This window comes from Tinamus guttatus, unplaced genomic scaffold (genome assembly GCF_059628265.1).
Source record: "Tinamus guttatus ecotype Peru unplaced genomic scaffold, ASM5962826v1 Tinamus_guttatus_pri_ptg000464l, whole genome shotgun sequence".
Taxonomy (NCBI): domain Eukaryota; kingdom Metazoa; phylum Chordata; class Aves; order Tinamiformes; family Tinamidae; genus Tinamus; species Tinamus guttatus.
In genome coordinates this window covers 26,597-46,250 of record NW_028288998.1, presented here as the reverse complement: position 1 = coordinate 46,250, position 19,654 = coordinate 26,597, and the positions used below count along the sequence as shown (strand labels likewise).

Here is a 19,654-nt window from a genome sequence, read left to right as displayed (position 1 = left end):
TTTTTCAAGAAGTAGTTTTGTTTTGTCAAGCCAAACAAACCTTTAAATATTTAAACTAAATTGGTCGAGTATTTCCGGCACTTACTACATAAAAGTCTGCAAGAAACACTCACTGTATGGTAGTTATCCAAGACAAAAAATAGGAAGAATGAATACACCTGGAGAGACCCCCAAACATCATTCAGAAAATACTTTTCAATAAATCAGTTCAAACCATATTTGTGATGCAGCTTGCATCCCCAGGGTCTTAAGAAACACTTAGGCAATTAAAGGCTGAATCCCAACAAGGTAAAGGGCCAAATGCCTGTTGGGTAAATTAGTCAAAATATATTAGATCCAATTAACACTGAAGAAATATGTCTCATGCTGAGAACAGTGTTTCCTGACATAGAGTCAGGAGTTTAGTGTTTTGTTTGTTTGTTTGTTTTAAACTTTCCCCTCCTTCACACGATACACTAATAGAAAATATACAACAACAGCACAGAATCCCGAGGAAATCTTACGGAACTCACACTTATGGAGGGTGCTATCCATATTCCCCTCACAATCTTAAGTAAACCTACAACCTGATTAAAGACCAGGTCAACAAAATCCAAGGGTATTTAGCACAGATTCATTTCAGTGCTTCTAGCCTGTATTCTTCAATATGCAATTCTGAAAAACAAACATACCTGCCAGATCTCTAGAGATCCCGTGTGACATGAGCTTTCCACCATTAGGCAGTATCACCATGGGTTTAAAGATCAGTCTATCTTCAGTAGGTAGCTTTCTTAAATGGTAGATAGCCTTGTCCCTGATGGAAGGGGAATGCTACCCAATCACTGAACTGCAGCTTTTCTGGTAGGAGGGAACTAATGGCCGTAACTTTTTGGAGTTCTGCATAGCCTTTGATCCAAGTAATATCTGTTGATTGATCATATCCAAACATCCAAATTTGAAACCAATCAAGTTAGAAGTGGCACACGAGCTATGTAGAGTAAAAAACTGTGAGGACCAAGAGACAAACTGAGGAGCAGCTACATTTAGGATATTTTCAAGGAATTAACTCCTGCATCTCCGTGTGAGAAAGGAGATTATTAATTAACCAATTTTTCTATAATGCATACAGCTACATTCATCTGCCGACTAAACCAGAACTGAAGAGATGGCAATCCTACTCAGGTTTCTTGCCCAACTCTGTCACTCATGATAGGAAAGAATGAGTCTACATATCGCTCCGGTATCCTTGATTACCCTTTCTTTCAGAGGGCTTTCCCTCAAATGCAGGGAGATAGATTTATTAAGCAGAACTCTCACATTTTAATGCCTTGATTATCGCTTTGTTTGATAGATTTCCTCATCGGGTACCTCTGTATCCAACATTTAACAGAAGTTTCTGTCACTTTTGCCATCACCCTCCTCCAAAAATAGAGTGAGGATATTTGTGCATGCGACAAATTAAGATTAGGGATCTAATCTTAATCTAATCTACAGACATAAATCTGTAACTCAGGTCCTTTTAAAATGAAGAATCTTTATTTGATACTTGACTTTTCATATGCAGAAAATCTTTTGAAGGTAACACAAGGTAGCAAGACACTCCCCTACAGCTGTGGGAACAGAAGAGCCTGATACTCTCATTGCCACCAACTCATCTGTTTGCATTGTTCATTGAAGAATCCTCTTGAGCTTACCCTAGCATCAGCAAATAGAGCTGGTAGGCCAGCAGATTGCACTTACTGCTACAGGGACATTTCCAATTTCCACAGAAAGTCAAATTAATTTATTTGCAGGAAAGAAAAAGAAAATCTAGACGCAACAACTCTGACTACAAAAGCCTAGTTGTGCTATCTCTGAACCCTACATAGAGGAGTCTTTTATACTTTTATTGAGGCTCTAGCAAGTCTCCTAATGAGGCAGAACCAACTGAAAAACAAAAGCAGGGAACTCCCTATTTGACATAGCGCACTTCTATTTCTATACTATCCTGCACTATCATGGGAAAATTTAACATGGGCCATGAAAATTTGTCAACGTCTACAATATCAACTCTCTGTACACTTTCCATGCTAAATTTTACTTTCTCATTGCACTCTACATTGCTAAATTAAGCAGCTACAGCAGCCTGAATCCCAAGATCACGTTGAATATTCTCACACATGGCCCAGACACAAATGACATCCTAAAGCTTTTTTAATAAACATATTTTCAAAAGTGACAACAAAATCTCCAACCAAGCATACAATTGTGTAAAATGTGCAATATTATTCTTTCATGCAAAATCCATCTGTGTTACTACGCAAAAGCAGCACACTATGCTTGCAACCAATTTAATTTCAAAATCTGGGATGAAGGCAGCCCTGTTTATATTATCTAAGCAGATTTTAATACTTTGGCCAAGACAGTGCCAACATTAGATAATATCTTTTGGTGTTACAAAAGACAATATCATGTTTCTAATAAGAAACAATAAAACTGTTCTTTGAAAAGACTGGTTAGAGGAGTAGAAGGCAAAGGCTGGAGAAATCTGTATGTTAATGTTCTGCAGTGTTGAAATGTTATATGTGACCTAAAGCAGTTAGGTGCTGTAATACTTAGTCACAACACTTTCTTTAAGAAAAAGCTAAAATTTTTAATTTACTGCACATTCAGGTGCTAGAAAAGGTAGAATGTAGTGTAATAGTTATATACCTCAGAGTACATATGACTGGTTGAATATAGATAGAATCTGCACACTTACACAACCAATGATTTTAATAAGACTCTCAACCAAGTCTGCAGTTCAGCCTGTCCTATTCTATGAGGTTAATAATGCATCATTACCAATCCTCTGAGTTATCAGTTACCACATCAGTTCCAAGTTATGCATGCTATGAACACAAAAGAGTTTTACTTTGTAGGACCTGTCTCTCTACACTATTTAATATTTATTATAAAAGTATTTTCAAGTACATGCAAAACTTAATAGCTAAAAAGGGTACTACAGTTTTTCAGTGCTAGTGGGTGCCCAATAAAACGCCAGTGAGAACAGAGATATTACAAAGTGTGGGCATAAAAGAATTCCACTGAGCAAGGCTCCAAGTTTTGCCCTTTCATGACAAACTAATAAAGCACCACTGTGGTCTCAGCTGTAAATAGGGCAGAACTACTATTTTTCATGCTTATGCTCATGAGGAAACACAATGCTTTTACTCAAGTCACACACTGAACAGAAAATAAACCTCAACAGCACTACTTTAAAACAGCAATACACATACAATTAGATCTTCATATCTCACAGGCACTACTCTAGAACAGCAATGCATGTACTGTAAGATCTTTGTAAACAGCAAGTCCAAATAACACTAAGATATCACATAGTATGGGGAGGGGAAGGATATGAGAGAAGAAGAGTGAAGGCTCTAGCATTTCTGATCAGAAACACTCTTACTGGTACAGCCGTTTACCTAAAAAAACGTTATTAAAAAAAAAAAAAAGACAACAGAAAGTTTCAGTATTCACTTGTATTGCTTAAGAAAAGTGACATTCACGTGTTGAGGGTTCCACTGCACAATGAATAGGGACTTAGGCCCAAAAGTTACATTCTCCTACACAGAAATTTCCATTGCTGTAACACAGAGCAGTCAGAAGTATAGATAAGCTATTATTTCATCTCCAATATGGGTTCACAAGTACAACAATAAGTTATTTGTGCCAATTATGAATAGCCTCTCCATTTATTAGAAGGCTTTTAGCCAGAAGATATTTTTCATATGCAGTTTGCAAGATATTGCTGTCTGCAAGTTTCTCAAGGAAGAACTGCTGTTTACCTTTACTGAGAGCTCTGAAACACTTAATATTTGTGCAAATTATGCAGCATGCCTATTTGTGGTGATTTAGCTTCCATTTTAGATGCAACATACTAGGACTTTGTTGAATTATATGAGGTAGTACCAAAATGAACTTGTATGGACTCACTTGCTCTTGTTTCTCTTCAAATATAACAACATGAAAGGTCCGAGTAAAGGACATGACATCCACTAAAAATTTAATGGCTGTTAAATGCTCCTACAGTACTTGAGTTATATGACTTTTTTTTCCCTACTTTTTTTTAACAGAATAGTTCAAATTTATACATTTTTATCCTAGCATAACTTTTGCGGCATATTTTAGGCAAAAGGCTATACTTGAATACTATTTGCTTTCCTCAGTCTGCTTGACTTGGACGTGTGCAGTAACTTCTCTGGCTAATCCCTTCAGGATTCCATTACACTCATGAAAGATGTGAAAGCCAAAGAACCACACGGACTAGTGCATTTGTCTTTTCCTTTTCTGCCACTCCAGTGGCCACTGCCTACAAATACCACACAGTAAAGGCTCTTCCACACGCATAAACTCTTTTTTTTTTTTTTTGAATTAATTAAAGCCTTTAATATTTCTAGTGGGAAAGTGCTAAACTTTTACCAAAGAACTTCTTTTTCCTTAGGCAAAGCCCAGGCTTCTAGCTTTAGATAAATTTTAGAAAAATAGCTTTAATAAAGTAGTTTTTTTTTTTTTTTAGAAAACTACCTGGTTTAAAAAAAATAGCTTTAGAAAAACTGTGAAAAGCTCCATGGCTATTGCAAAAGAACAAAGGTCACTACTCTCCTTCGAAGCAGGCATCAGTATGATTACCAAGCCCGTATTTCTACTAAACGTTGTTAAACCCCTCATGAAATAACAGACACAGGAAACCTCTATAGTATTGACCCAGAGTTGCATATAAACACTGTTGGCTACCTGGCATGTAACCAGTCTTAAGCACCTATTTCTGTTGAGGGCACAGGACACAAGCTTTTAAACTGTAATATGAGGCCAAGTCTGAAGTACAGAATTTAAACGCATATTAGTAACATCCATGTAGAAGGACATGCACTACACTGGTAAGATCTAACTACATAACCACAAAAATTCCTCAGAGGTAAATGTCAATTTCCAGTATTGCTAAAGAAGCCATAAGTCTTCTCCCAAAGCCCTCCACTTTGCATTCCCTGGAATGACCTTTTCGATGCTTCCTTCCATCCCCATCCCATATTTTTTTTTCCCTTCAAGCTGCTAAAATTATAAAAATAGCCAGATCCACTGTATGCATAAAATAACCCGGCTGACCTAGGCCCTTCACTGTGGTGCCAGAACAGTAACTACTTTGTTAACAGTTCTTTATGGGCAATACAATTCTATACTAGAAAACATATACCAAACCATCCACATTTTGATGAGATGACACTAAACAGTATCTCTAATACATCTGGTGCATTAAATACTGCATTTGCATGGTAACATTTGCCTTCACCATGCAGGAGGGCAGATTCACGGTTAGTACTTAAGAACCTTTGAAAAAAATGGCTACATGTTTTGATGTTTTTATTTAAGCAGTGATCAAAGAAAATAAAAACAAAAGTTGCTATGTTCCTTTTTTTAAGTTTATAAATCTCTGTGGAGTGATTTTAAGCATACTCCTGTCCAGACAGGCTACTAAAAATAAGATCCATTGTTCTATTATGTACCTAACAGACTACACTGATTTGTTTGCTAATCTTCCAAAATCATCCTGGTCCACCTATTAAAACTAGAGTATAAAAAGGATGATAGAAACTACAAGTTATGCAAAAATGTACGGCCTCAAGTCTTCTACTCCACAGTAGCTTCCTATTATGTTAACAAATACATATGAAAATAATATCCTAGGATCTGCTAGAGCTTTGGGATGAAATATTTAATGTCATTTTCTTTAGAATGGTTAAGGCCAGTCTGCTGGACTAAGTCGGTACTAACGTTAAATCAATTTCTCCTACGAATTAAGATGTTATTCAAGTCTCAGGAAGACACATTATCTATCTTTAGATTTTTTACAGTAGAGAAGATATATTTTCCCTTAATCAGTAATTATTCCTACAATAGAGAAAGTCTGAAGAAGTGTATCTTGTGTTTCAGTTTTCACTGACTTCTTGAGTTCAAGAAAGAAAAACTAAATATGAAAGGATCCTGGTCTTTTCTCTCAAAAACGGAGCAATGTTTGATCAACAGTTTCTTAGTTATCTGGATATAACCTCGGTTTGCACTGAAGCACAAGTCCATGGGGACTACAGCAAAGTTGTCCCCATCAGCTGTCACCCTTTCAAAAAGGAACTTGCAAAAAATAAGTAGCCAGAAAGAGCCATGCATTTGCATCACAGCCCAAAACTTACATGCATGAACTTTTTATTAGACAAAGCTTTAACTCTGATTATCTAAGAATACAAAGTATTTTAGTATCTAATGATAGGAAAGGAAACACAGCTCTCAGCAGTTTTTCAATTGATCCAGTGACACCAATTCGTTTCTATTCGCTTTGACTTACTACTGCTCAAAATGGCTCACACAGGATTCAGCTGTCTTTCCTCAGGAGACCCAACAACAAATCACAGTGATTAGTTTTTAAACACTGATTTTGAAATATACTTCAACCAGTTCTAACATATTTGCCTTTATTTTTTACGGGAAATTATGGGGCCTACAATAAAAGTAGTATTGTAGGTAACGCAAACAAGCAATTTATCAAATATTCTAACAATGAACTTCCAAAAACAACATGGAAGTCCAAAAAAAAAAAAAGAAAACAAAACTTGAAATAGCACCAGATTCAAAATTTTTAATATATAGCAACTTTGAAAGAAGATGGACAGTAAAGGAACAGACAGATCACTTTGTATTCCTTACTGACCAGCAAGCCAGAAGATGGCAAGAACATAAGCAGCCCACAAGTTTCCTGCAGTAAGAAGCCATCAAAATAAAGCTACCTACAAGCTACCTACATCAGAGAAAACAGGACCATTCATGATGGTTAACAAAAACAAAGACATAACACAGCTTTTCACCCAACTTGAAACCATTCACAGTTCTTTCAAGCAGCAGAAATATGAATTATAAGCACTCTCACACAATGAAGCTCATTACATCCAAACTGATCAAATAAAGAAACAAAAGGAATAGGCCTAATGATGTAAAAAAAAACTCACTGAAGGTTCTCACAAGACAGAGTGAGTGGAAATTAACAGCAAGAAACTCAATACCTGTAGAAGCAATCACAAGGAAAAACCTTACCCTGCCAACACCTCTCACTACTCTTGAAAGAGGTCTTCTCTGAACCACCATAAAGAATTTCCATACACCTATAATCTTGTTCCTTAAGTTGTGTCAGAACAACGGAAATAGTTCTTTAATAGGAAAGAAACACAAAATAAAAACCAGTCAATCACCCCAGAATGCATAAACCATGAAAGAAAATGGCACTATGCGTGCACCTCTAAATACTGCATGAGGTTTCTAGTTCTTCCTCACCACTCCTCTTCCGAGGGGGATGCATTAGCATAAACATGTTTGTTTAGAGTTTAAATACACAAGTTGAAACCATTAAGAACTAGATTCGAGGGGGGAGGGAGGTATCATTGAGAAAGCAGGTTATGGGGTAGGTGATGGCCCGCCATGCCACTCACAGTCGCCTAACTCCACAGCCTGTGTAGGGTGCCCTAAGCCTGAACAGGCTAAATGGGAAAATAAGAAAACTTCTGAAGGCCCACACGGTCAAGTTCCAGCTGCCCCAGCTAGAAACAGAGGCACACCTGGGTGCCCAACTCAAATGCCTCTATGTAAACGCACGCAGCATGGGGGATATACAAGGCGAACTGGAGATGCGTGTGCGATTGCAAGGCCATGATCTCGTCACAATTACTGAGACGTGGTGGGACAGCTCTCATGACTGGAACGTGGCCATGGATGGCTTTTGGCTTTTCAGGAAGGACAGGCCAGGAAAGTGAGGTGGCAGGTGACAATAGGGGTGACACAGTCGTGGGAGTTTACTACAGACCTCCCGACCAGGGAGAAGAAGTGGATGAGGCCTTCTACAAGCAGCTGCAAGAAGCTTCACGATCCCAGGCCCTGGTCCTTATGGGGGATTTCAACCACCCTGATGTCTGCTGGGATAATCACACAGCTAGAAACAGGTAGTCCAGGAGGTTCTTGCCGAACATTCCAGATAACTTCTTGAGGCAGGTGGTTGATGAGCCAACAGGGGGAGGGGCGCTGCTAGACCTGATACTAACAAACAGAAATGGTCTAGCGGGAAACAGGAAGGTTGGGGGCAGTCTTGGCTGCAGTGACCACGAGATGAAGGAATTCACAATCCTGTGAGGAGGAAGCTGGACAAGAAGTAGGATTGCAACCCTGGACTTTAAGAAAACTAACTTTGACCTCTTCAGGGAGCTCCTTGGAGGAATCCCCTGGGCAAGAGTCCTATAAGGAAAGAAACTATTCAAGTACCACTTTCTCCAAGCTGAGGATTGGTGCATTCCTTTAAGAAAGAGGTCAAGCAAGGCGGGCATGAGGCCTGCGTGGATGAGCAAGGAGGTCTTGGGTAAACTTAATGAGAAAAAGAGCACGTATGTAATGTGGAAGAAGGACCAGGCCATGGGAAGAATACAGGAATGTTGTCAGAGAATGCAGGGATGCAACGAGGAATGCCAAGGCCCGTTTGGAACTACAGTTAGAAAGAGATGTCAGGGGCAACAGGAAGGGTTTCTATAAATACATCAGCAGCAAGACGAAGGCTAGGGAAAACCTGGGCCTGCTGCTGAATGGGGAGGGTGCCCTGGTGGCAGAGGATGCAGAGAAGACAGAGTTACTAAATGCCTGTCTTTACTGCTGAGGCCAGTCCCCATGAACTACAGAGCCTGGAGACAAAAGACAGAACCAGGAGAAAGGAGAATTTTCCGCTGGTCGAGGAGGATTGGGTTAGGGATTATTTCGGCAAACGGCAAATGCCCAAATCTATGGGCCCGGATGGGATGCACTCAAGAACCCGGGCAGCCTCACCCCCGTCCCTGCAAAGGTGATGGAGCCGCTCATCCTAGAGACCATCTCTAGGCATGTGAAGGAAAAGAAGGTGATCAGGAGTAGTGAGCATGGATTCATCAGGGGGAAGTCGTGTCTGACCAACGTGATAGCCTTCTACAAAGGGAAGATTGGATGGATGGACATTGGAGAGCCATGGATGTTGTCTACCTTCACTTCAACAACGTTTTCGACACACTTTCCCATAACATCCTCATGAGGAAGGTCAGGAAGTGTGGCTTAAATGAGTGGACACTGGGGTGGATGGAGGACTGGCTGGATGGCAGAGCTCAGAGGATGGTGATAAATGGGGCCGAGTTTGGTTGGAGGCCTGTGGCTAGTGGTGTCCCACAGGGGTCAGTACTGGGCCCAGGGCTGTTCAACTTATTCATCAGTGACTTGGACGAGGGCACAGAGCGCACCCTGGGCAAGTTTGCAGATGACACGAGACTGGGAGGAGTGGCCGACACTCCCGAGGGCTGTGCTGCCATCCTGATGACAGGATGGAGAGTTGGGCAGAGAGAAACCTCATGAGGTTCAACAAGGACAAGTACAGGGTCCTGCACCTGGGGAGGAATAACCCCAGGCACCAGGACAGATTAGGGGTTGGCCTGCTGGAAAGCAGCTCCATGGAGAAGCATTTTGGAGTCCTGGCTGACAACAAGTTAACCGTGAGGCAGCAATGTGCCCTCGTGGCCAAGAAGGCCAATGGGATCCTGGGCTGCATCAGGAGGAGCGTTGCCAGCAGGCCAAGGGAGGGGATCCTGCCCCTCTGCTCAGCTCTGGTGAGGCCGCACCTGGAGTATTGGGTGTAGTTCTGGGCTCCCCAGCACAAGAGGGACACGGAGCTTCTAGAGAGGGTCCAGTGGAGAGCCACGAAGATGACTAAGAGACTGCAGCATCTATCCTATGGAGGAAAGACTAAGTCAGCTGGGCCTCTTTTGTCTGGAGAAGAAAAGATTGAGAGGATTTGATCAATCGCCTGAGGGGTATTGTAGGGAGAATAGGGCCAGGCTCTTCTCCATGGTGGCTGGTGACAGGACAAGGGACAGTGGGCACAAATTGAAACAAAGGAAGTTCCATCTCCATATGAGGAAGAACTTCTTTCCTGTGAGGATGACAGCCCTGGAACAGGCTGCCCAGAGAGGCTGTGGAGTCTCCTTCTCTGGAGATCTTCTCAATTTGCCTGGATGCCCCCCTGTGCCAAATGCTACAAGTGTCCCTGCTTGTGCATTTATACATAGCAGTCAATGAATGGTTCAGACATGTACATCCTTGTTAAGTTATAAGCCAGGAATGAGCTATAGCAAGCTTCCTCCTCAAAGTTATTAATCCCCTTGCCTATCCACTGCAGTGTATTTCTCCTCATTTTAAGTTAATACAAAAAGTTGCTACTACACACTCTGGTTCCGATAGCTTTGCACTCATAACGTAACAAAAGTCTTCTAACCTATTCAATAGCAAGCAGAAGTGGTTTGATTACTTGAATGAAACAAACGACTTGAAAAAGATGTTCTTTGACTGAGATTATTTACCAGTGGTTCACGTTTACAGCCAAGAGAGCAAAACTTACGTGCTCTGGCTGTTATTACTTTCTCTACAATCACTTATTTAAAAAGTGGCAGCAAACGCCTTTGGCTTCCACTTCCAGAGATTTCAGAAGAGATTGCAACAAGCACAGAACACTTATCTTAAGCCAAGTGCTTTGGTTACACTGGAACAGTTCGAGACACAGAAGAAAAATTTACAGTTACAATTAACTTGTCAACTGACGAATCAGTCAGCTACAAGCCTCTGCCTTCAGCTCATATTTCAGTGTCTTGCAATCCAATACAGTTTTTGACAGAAAAACATTAAGCAGTGTTTATATAGATATTTAGTATATACTATTCAATTTTAAAATCTATTTTTAGTTTCCTTTAGGATAATTATTCATGCTTTCTTCCAACTTTTAGCAGCAGAATTAAGTATTAGTCAGGTTAGCAAGACTTTATAAAGAAACTTAAAATTTCAGCTTAACAGTATACCATTCATCGCATGATGGCGTACTTTTAAAAAAAGAGACAGGAGCTTGCTTTCTTAATCTTACCACTGCTTTGGTCTCACATACAAACAATTTTATTGAGTGATCTCTAATATAGCTTACTAACCACACCAAAGCAACGGATTTTACTCTGGTGTACATTCCACAGAAGAAAAAAGGAGTGGAAGCAATTTGCAAATGAAGCAACAAGAACTGCCCATACGTGAGAGCTCTTCATTTGTCAAAAACAAGGAGAATCTTGTCTCTGATTGATCTTGATGAACATGAGATGGATATTAATTTACTCCCCACCTCCTAGGTTACAAATTTAATCAAAGTTTGTAATTATCCCTCCCTGTCTTCTTTTTTCTCCATTCTGTTATTTCCCTGGATATTTTAGGAAAAAAAAAAATCCTTCTTAGGGAAAAATTTAGGTCAGCGGATGGCAGTCACAACAATATTCCACAATCATTAAGTCACCTCATGTTAAGTTATCCAAGCATTTGAACACTATAATATATTCCAAGTTTGAGTGGAGAGGAGAGAAAAAATAATAATTTTTAAAAAAGCATACCTAAGCATCTGATCAAAACCAAGTCTCTTTCAAGGCAGATTGCTTGCTAACATGCTCACATATCTCAAAACAGAGACAATGTCAACACTATGCCATCTAATAGTTACAACGAGCACAGAAAGTTCAGATGAAAATTTTCATTTCTTCATAATGAGTCAAAGTTTATAAACTTTGGGATTTAGGCTTCAATAAGCAGAGGGAGACTAGCTATATTTAGGGAGAGAAAGTTGCAGGAGAGAGCATTCCAGTCTAGACAGCAAGATTTGAAGGTATGTACCCAGGATACAATGACCAGGTCTGAATCCCTTAAAATATAGGGTGCTGTAGGTACACAAGAAGCTGGTCTTCTATCTGCAATTAAACAGCACTTTTTTCACATATACACTAAAAAACATTATTTAGAGAATAAGAGCATTTCTCAGCATTTAAAAACAAAACAAAATACAGTCTTCATCCTCACATCTCAGTTGCATGCCCCTCCTTAAGCATGGGAGGGTATGAATACGCTAGGCAAGTTAATCCTGTGCAAAAAGGGAATTCAGCATCAGCAGCTGTTCGGTGTGGCTGCACTGTGATAGCTTAGCATCGTTCGTGTTCCTCACTCCTGCAAATACTCTATTGCCCTTTTCGACAAGAAAAATTAATATGACATGATGAAAAATATTAAAAAAACCCTTGTCAGGAAATACCTGGAAAAGCTGCCAGTTACCTTAACCACCAGGAAATTGCATCATTAGCATCCACTCACAAAAAAAGGAGGCATGACAAATTACAAGTGCAACCAATCTGTCCAGCATTAGAGCAGGAAATACACATATGGTGTCTCACACTGAGAATGCCTCTATAGTCTGCTTCTGTTTCCCATTTTTTTGTATGTGTACATGTGTGTATATATATATATATATATATATGGAGGTAGGCATATAAAACATATATACACATATATATACATGCAGCAAACTCTTTCTAATTTAGGTCACATCTTATCCTACAGATACTACAAGTCTTTACAGCAGAGAATTAGGACTGCCTGGTGAGGAATGTGAGCTTAGAGCTTCAACTCATTCCTTATTCTCCCCAGAACTAAACTACTAGTTCCTTAAGTACAGAAAAAAAAAAAATCTGATTCGTTCCACAAGAATCACTGTACTGTTAATGAAAACCAAAGTAATTATTTAATCACATTTCAGTTGTCATATTCCTTTGGATATCCATGGAGATGAAAAGAGAAATCACTCTTCTCCAAAAACGGATCCAGTTCTGAACACAGGTAGATTTATCTTGATTATCTGAAAAAATATAAGGCTAATACATCTCTAACAGCTGAAGAGCTTTTAAGTGTTTCAGATTTTTTTTCTTCTCCAGAATGAAGCAGATGCTGCATCTAATTGCTAAAGAACTGAATCAAATCCTATTAGTAAGACACCTGCATTGCAGTTTTGTAGTGGTTGGTTTGGTTTCTAATAGTTAGCAAATGAGTATATTGTTATCATCTGTCACAACAAAGAGAAGAAAACACTGATTTGTATTTGCCCGTGTTATCTGAATATTGGTTTGAAGAATGCAGAGGAAGAGTGTATGCCACTTCAAATTACTCCTGCAAGATACTGACCTTGCATTATTCTTCCCTGCAAGAATTTTCTTTTAGAAAAGTAAATTAGAAGAGGTCTAGTCAGATACACCAAGATGGGAAAAAGATAATCTGAAAATGATGAAACGAAGATTAATACTCATTCTGCAACTCCTTCCTCTTTAACCAATTCTGAAATAGCTGATGCTGAAAGAGAAATCTGACAAACTATAGAGAAATTATTGCTCTTCTTTCAGATTATGGTCTTGAACTAGTATTACTGATAGTGACGGCATATAGTAAGAGTTTATTAAAGAGCAGGCTCCTCCAAATGTGCATTCCCACCTTCTCTAGCTGTATTATGTTCTGCTTGCAAATTAGCAGATCTTCTCTTCTGCTGACAGTACTGCTTATGAGGCACAGTGAATTGGATGAGAAAACTGATCCAGCTCATCCAGTGGGAGCTTTCTTCAGGTTTGGGTTTTCTTGTTTGCTCTCTGTAAACCAAACCAGTTCCCATATCCAATTCGAAGCTGTGTAAATACTAATGTTAGCCCAAGAAAGAACACAAGAGTTGAACCTCTTCAGCAGCAGCCCACCCCAAGGTATAACTGTAACTCATTAGCACCATTCAGATCTCTTCAGCTTCTCTGCAATAAAACACAAAGAAAGTTGTATGAACAGCATTAATGGTTTGCTGAAGATAGTTAAAGGATTCTGTTATTCCACAGGCATTTTGGAATGCAGACTATGTGCACAAAGAAAGATCAGGAGATTCATTATGCAGTTTACAATTACAAAACACAGACAATCCTTATACAATACAAACCCTGAAAGACTAGCAGCTACAAAGACAGAGCAGCATACTATCAACACGGTAAAAATTAAAAGTAAAGCAGGTAGAGAGAACAAGACAGAGTAAAGAAAAGGCAGCTGATAACGGCAGAAAGGGAGGATTTTTTGTGCTGGTGAAACTTCCTCTGCTACAGATATATGAAGCTCACTGTTTTTAAGAATGAAGAACATGAACAGTTACAAAATCACAGGTTTCCAGGAAGTTCAGAAATACAGAAAACAAGACTACAAGAATTTTCCTTTTTTAATTTTAGTAAGATGATGTTTAGGAAAAAAAAATCAAGTATTCTTCTAAATTATAAAGAGAAAGAGGCTATGTTGACTCAAGAAGAAGCCTCCTGCCAACAAATAAGATGCAGCAAGGTACTAGAACACTTTGATCCACTACTGGAGAACCTCAGCCTTCATTTAACAGGGGGAAGGGAAGTTAACTAGCCTTTAAAAACATAGACTTCACATGATATGGTCAGCTAACCCAATAGCCTAAAAGCATGCCTAGAAGCAATCTAGAATCACACGTCATCTTAAAATTCTACTAAAAACAATTTCTGATTTTTTTTCTGCACACTTTAGTTGACCTCTCCTTTTCAGATGTTAGAAACAAATCAAGAATTTTAAGAAAAGGTTAGATCTGAGCAGTCTTTTATTGTTTTCAAGAGTGCACACATTCTTTGTTAAAAAGCAGTGTTAAATGCAACTTTTTCACTAGGTTTATAATAATATTTTAACACTCACCATTAAAAAAATGCTCTTTCAAGAAAAGAGCAAATCAATCTCAGAAAGATGGTTTAAGAAACTATAATTATCCAACCTATGCCAAAGTCAATTCATCGTGCCTCAAAACTATCAGAAACGTCGCCTCTTTTCTTGCTTCTGTCTCCAGGATCAGGAACAAATACATTGATTTCTGTGTGGGAGGAAACAGTGCACAGTTGCATTTTAAAACATCTTTTGTGTGGGAAGATGGAGGAAAAGGAATGTGAACATCTTTTCCCAATATCACAGCCTTGAAGTCTGTGAAGGGAATCAACTAAATACTCATTACACATTTAATGAAAAACTACCAGTAGAGGGCTTGGTTCACATACTTACTGCAGCTGTAACAGACTGAACAAAAGACACAAATCAAAGCCCTCTGTGTACTGCAGAGTTCCTTCTTTTCCAAGAAATAACCACGCCAATTAAGGTGATGCCAGATTAAAAGTGTTATAAAATAACTCATGATAGCAGACAACTACAACACTATCCAAATCTCAAGGCTTACAAACATTTACCTTCTAGACAGCATAACCATTATCTCTGTAATATCAGAGTGACTTTAGGTCTTTTGGGACAAAGTGACACATGGGAAGATATAATGACAGATTTCAAAGTAAGAATAAAACTCTTTTTACATATAATAACTTTATGTACAGATTTTAATGACCAGGCAGAACAGATATTCCTAAACTGCAAGACGATCTTAAAAAAAGAGCTAGGCTATAAATCTTCCTGATGTTTGAAGGCAGTTCCCTCCATCATAGGAGAAGACTTTGCTGCAACTGCAACAAAATCCTACAACACAGATACGCAGTTGCCGTTCAACTTCTTTGCCAATAGTCATTCTCAATGGTAAATCCCTGGAGACTGATGCTGCTGCAAAGCAGTTTTTTTTTCTACGAGACAAGCAACTGTAGCTGTATCACTAAATTACCATTCTTCTAAAGAGAATGAAAATTAATTCATATTTACTGAATAAAGAACAGATCAGTCACCTTGGCTGTCTACAACCAATGATAACTAAAGACAAGTCCCCTCGCCTGAAAGGGGCCATGGCAGATCAAGTTCAAAAGTATGTAACTCACGCAGTTTAAAGCATCATATCACACCCCAGGTGCATTCCCACAACTGATTTCAGTTGCAATTCCTGAACTCCTGTGCTATAAAAGTTACTGCTGTAATGACTAAATAACACTTGAGGTGATCAAATATCTATCCTACCACGACAGCAGACCAACTCTTATCACAAGGCACCCCTTGTGAACATATATGTTTAATCTTCCTCAAACAGTGCTTTTCTGTAAGAAAACCAGAATAGAAGAATAGTTAGACATATAAATCTTGCAAACAAAATTAAGAAAAACATTTTTTTCGTCCTTTAATTGCCACTAGCATCAATATTACTGGAATAAGTCCCAAGATATACTTACCCTTTAAAAGGAATAGGGAACAGTGCAAACTTGAATTGTAAGATGAAATAGCTAAATTCAGAGCAATGAACCACACTGTCAGCAAACAAAATAACTGCCAACTTTCATGTGCCAGGTCTTGAGACTAAACAACTTAGCTGCCCTACCAAGTCTTTGACACACATTCTGTGCAAGCTGAGTCAATATTAAAATCCTAGCTAAAGGAAGGAGCTTAATTTATCAAGACTGTAAAAGTTAAACATATGGAAAATATCCTATCCTATAGGCAAGATAATATTCAACACTAGAGGTCACAACCAGTAATTAGCAGGAACTGAAGTCACTTCAGAAATGGACACAAGGAATCCCCTCAAAGTCTGGAGAAGGGGAGCTAAAGTATGGCACCTTCCTGCTTTAAGAGTCAGTAGCTGTCTCTGAACAAAAAGCAAAAGATATACAATTACAGATGTGTTAATATTTATGCTCCAGAATTGGGAAAAGTTTAAGTATTCAATACTACTATCATGCACGTCACACCCCTATTAAAGCATATGTTTGCAACATTATCTCACACAAACCACTATAATTTTAAAGTGGAAAAAGTGCTTCCCTTCTTCATACAAGTCTCATTGTTTCCTATCACACTAATTGCTTTGGAAGTGAAGCAGAATGGCCAAGTTACCCACTATGCAGAATATCAACTTAACTTTTGAAGTTTATGCACGTGACATTTTTTAGAATGAATAATGAAATAAATAGTAACTTGACTTAAAAAGCGCTTATAATACAACTGCTCTGAGAGTGATCCAGAAATTAGATCCACTCACAGCTCCTGTTATACCTTAACCTATCAAGAAAATTCCTTGTTGTGCTTTTTCTAATAAATATAAAGAAACTATATATTTTAGAAACCATATTTTCAGACTCTTAATTTCTGTGCTGAAATCTCTTAATAGTGTCACAAAGCACTTGACTGCTACAACATAAACAGGTTAATAATTCAGTGCTGTTCTGTTTACAGGAAAGAGTATCTAAGGATTTCCACCCTTCTCCCTTTCATTCTAGTAGGGATCAGAAGTTGGGTGGGTGGGTGGGGGGGAAAAACAGGAACAGCCTTTTGTGTGCATTTCTATACAGTTCATATACAATCCATCTAACCCTATGCACAGAAACGCAAATTGCCACTCCCACTGAATACTAACTCACAATCACACAGAAGAACAAAGTCAGCTAACTGTGAGAAGGAGGATCTGAAAAGCAACAGCAATCTATGGTCAGTTAGTTATGGTCAGTATTGATTTTGATATCTAATCTTAGGCTGTAGAGATACTTACTTGCGACATCAAAAACGACTTATGTCTAAACAAATGAAGACTCATGGTTTCAAGAAACATATCTCAGGAATGAAACGAATTACAAAACAGTTCAGTTGCACTGAACTGCCTCAAAAATTTGGGTGGAGGGGGACGGGAAAGGAAGGGGAAGAAATGAATACAGGGCATGGAGAGAAGACATGTCCAAGACAGCTCCATTCAAACAAGTGTGAGTTTAAACCATAGACATTAAAGGCCACAAATTCCACCTTTAATAAATTAAAAATAAAAATGTACACTGATTAAGTACCTCTACTAATTTTCTTGCCTCCTTGCAATGTGGGCTACTACATAATCTTAAGAATTGTGTAACTACAGTATAAATTGTATATAAAGAATAAAAAAAATCTTAGCAGTGACACATATTACATAAACTAACATCAAACACAGCTAGATACTAGAAGAATCAGGAAAACCTTAAAGGAGAATAGGTGGAATTCCGTAAGAAAACACATAAGGAGTGAAAGCTAATATGAAAAGAATTCTGGAAAAAGAATATTCTTCACTTCATTCAGATGTAACCCACATGTTACCCCCTTTTCAATAAAACTGCAGAATCCACTAAAATATGTACTAAGAGCACAAACACCAAGAGGCAATATTCAGACCACACGAAAAGAGCATTGTGATAGTCTAATCTGGCTTCCCTTTTAATAGGATCTAAGAATTACATCAAATTAATTCTAGGTTCAGCAGAAGCTTGTCTTCTAATAAAGACAATGCAAATGTGCTTTCATCGTATCCCATCTCCAGTAACATACCATCTACTCAGGAAAAAAAAAAATCAAAAATTCGTGAAGCCTTTCTCACAAAGCCCTCCCAGGCAGAGCTTTTTGATGCCGCTGGAGGGATTGCTTAGCTAGAAGGAGCCTTAGCTCTATCTGTGCAGCCTTCAGCATCACGCAAGAAGACAGTTCTGTTCCGCATCAGAGAGGCAGAGGCAGAGCCGGCATGTCCTTTCAGCTGGTTAGGGGACAAACATCTCGACACCACTAAAAGCTTTTTGTTTTTAATAAGCATCTCTTTCAAACATTTTCATTCTCTTCTGCAAGCCACTACTACTCCCTGCAGACCTGAAGGCAACACAGGTTAGGAATGAAAAACTCCTTTATCTCCTCCGCAACAGATCCCTCCGCAGCTCTGGAGAAAAGGTCTGCCCTGCGGACATGTAGCTCTTATGCTGGAGGCAGGCCGGGAGAGAGAAACGCAGGAGAGACACACAGGCAATTCTGAGCAATACCGTCTGTGTTGAGAAATGCAGGGGAGAACCGCCGCGCAGCGCGGACACAACGGCCCCGGCCCGCACCCCGGGCCACGGCGGGCCCCCGCCCCCGCGGGAGGCCCCGAGGCGCTAACGTGTCGCCGACATGTCACGGCGGGCGCGGCCGCGCGCGCCGCTAACGGCCGCGTCGCGAGGGGCGCTCACCTTATCAATCTCGTCGTGGAGCTCGGCCAGGCTTGGCCGGATGAGCTTCTCGCCCAGCTCGGCGGCCGTGTGGCGGTAGTGGTCGATGCGGGGCACGGCGTCCATGGTGTTGTGGCCGAAGGTGCGCAGGTAGTAGGTGTTGGTGTGGGTGTCGTAGTAGTGGTGGTGGTGGCCGCCGGAGTGCAGGCTGCCCTCGCTGAGCACCGTGTCGCCGCCGTTCTGGAAGCTGACATTGCCGCCCTCCGAGCTGCCACCGCCCGGCTCGCCGGGGCTTTCGTCCCCAGCCGACGGGTCCACGAAGTTCACCCGAAAGCGGCCCTTGGCTTCCTCGCTGCCCTTGCCGGCCGCGCCACCTTCCCCACCCGCCTTGAGAGGCGCCTCCGGCGGGCGCCCGGCGCCTTCGGCCACCAGGTCCACCTGGAAGCGGCTCTGGCTCGGCGTGGGACCCAGCGGTCTGCCCAGCGCATCGCTCGCCGCGGCATCCCTGCCCTCCGGGCGCAGCTCCTCCGCCACAGCGGCTGCGGAGCTGGGCGGCTGCTTCCCCTCCATGTCTTCTCCTCCTTCTCCTCCTCAGGCGGCTCCGACTGCTCTAATCCCCCCTCGCGGCGGCAGCTCCGCCGCTTTAAACCGCCAACCAGCGCCCGGGGCTGCCCCGCGCCGCAGACAACGCAGCGCGCCGCGCGCCCCGCCCCGCCCGCAGCGCCAGGTGATGATGCCGCCGCAGCCGCCGCCCCCCGCGACCCCCCGCCTCCCTCCCGCCCTCCCGCCGCCGCTTCCCGCCCGCGGCGGCCCCGGCTGCG

General features: G+C 40.7%; 1 protein-coding gene across 1 annotated transcript in view; it reads right to left on the bottom strand.

Annotated features, from left to right (window-relative positions):
• The window catches only part of SLC12A2 (solute carrier family 12 member 2), a 58,495-nt gene extending 39,117 nt beyond the window's left edge, over window positions 1-19,378 (bottom strand). Inside the window, exon 1 of the mRNA XM_088532683.1 lies at window positions 18,855-19,378. Within this exon, the coding sequence (XP_088388809.1) occupies window positions 18,855-18,959 (105 nt within the window). The 5' untranslated portion in view covers window positions 18,960-19,378. The remainder of the gene's footprint in view (window positions 1-18,854) is intronic.
• Between the last annotated feature and the right edge of the window lie 276 nt (window positions 19,379-19,654).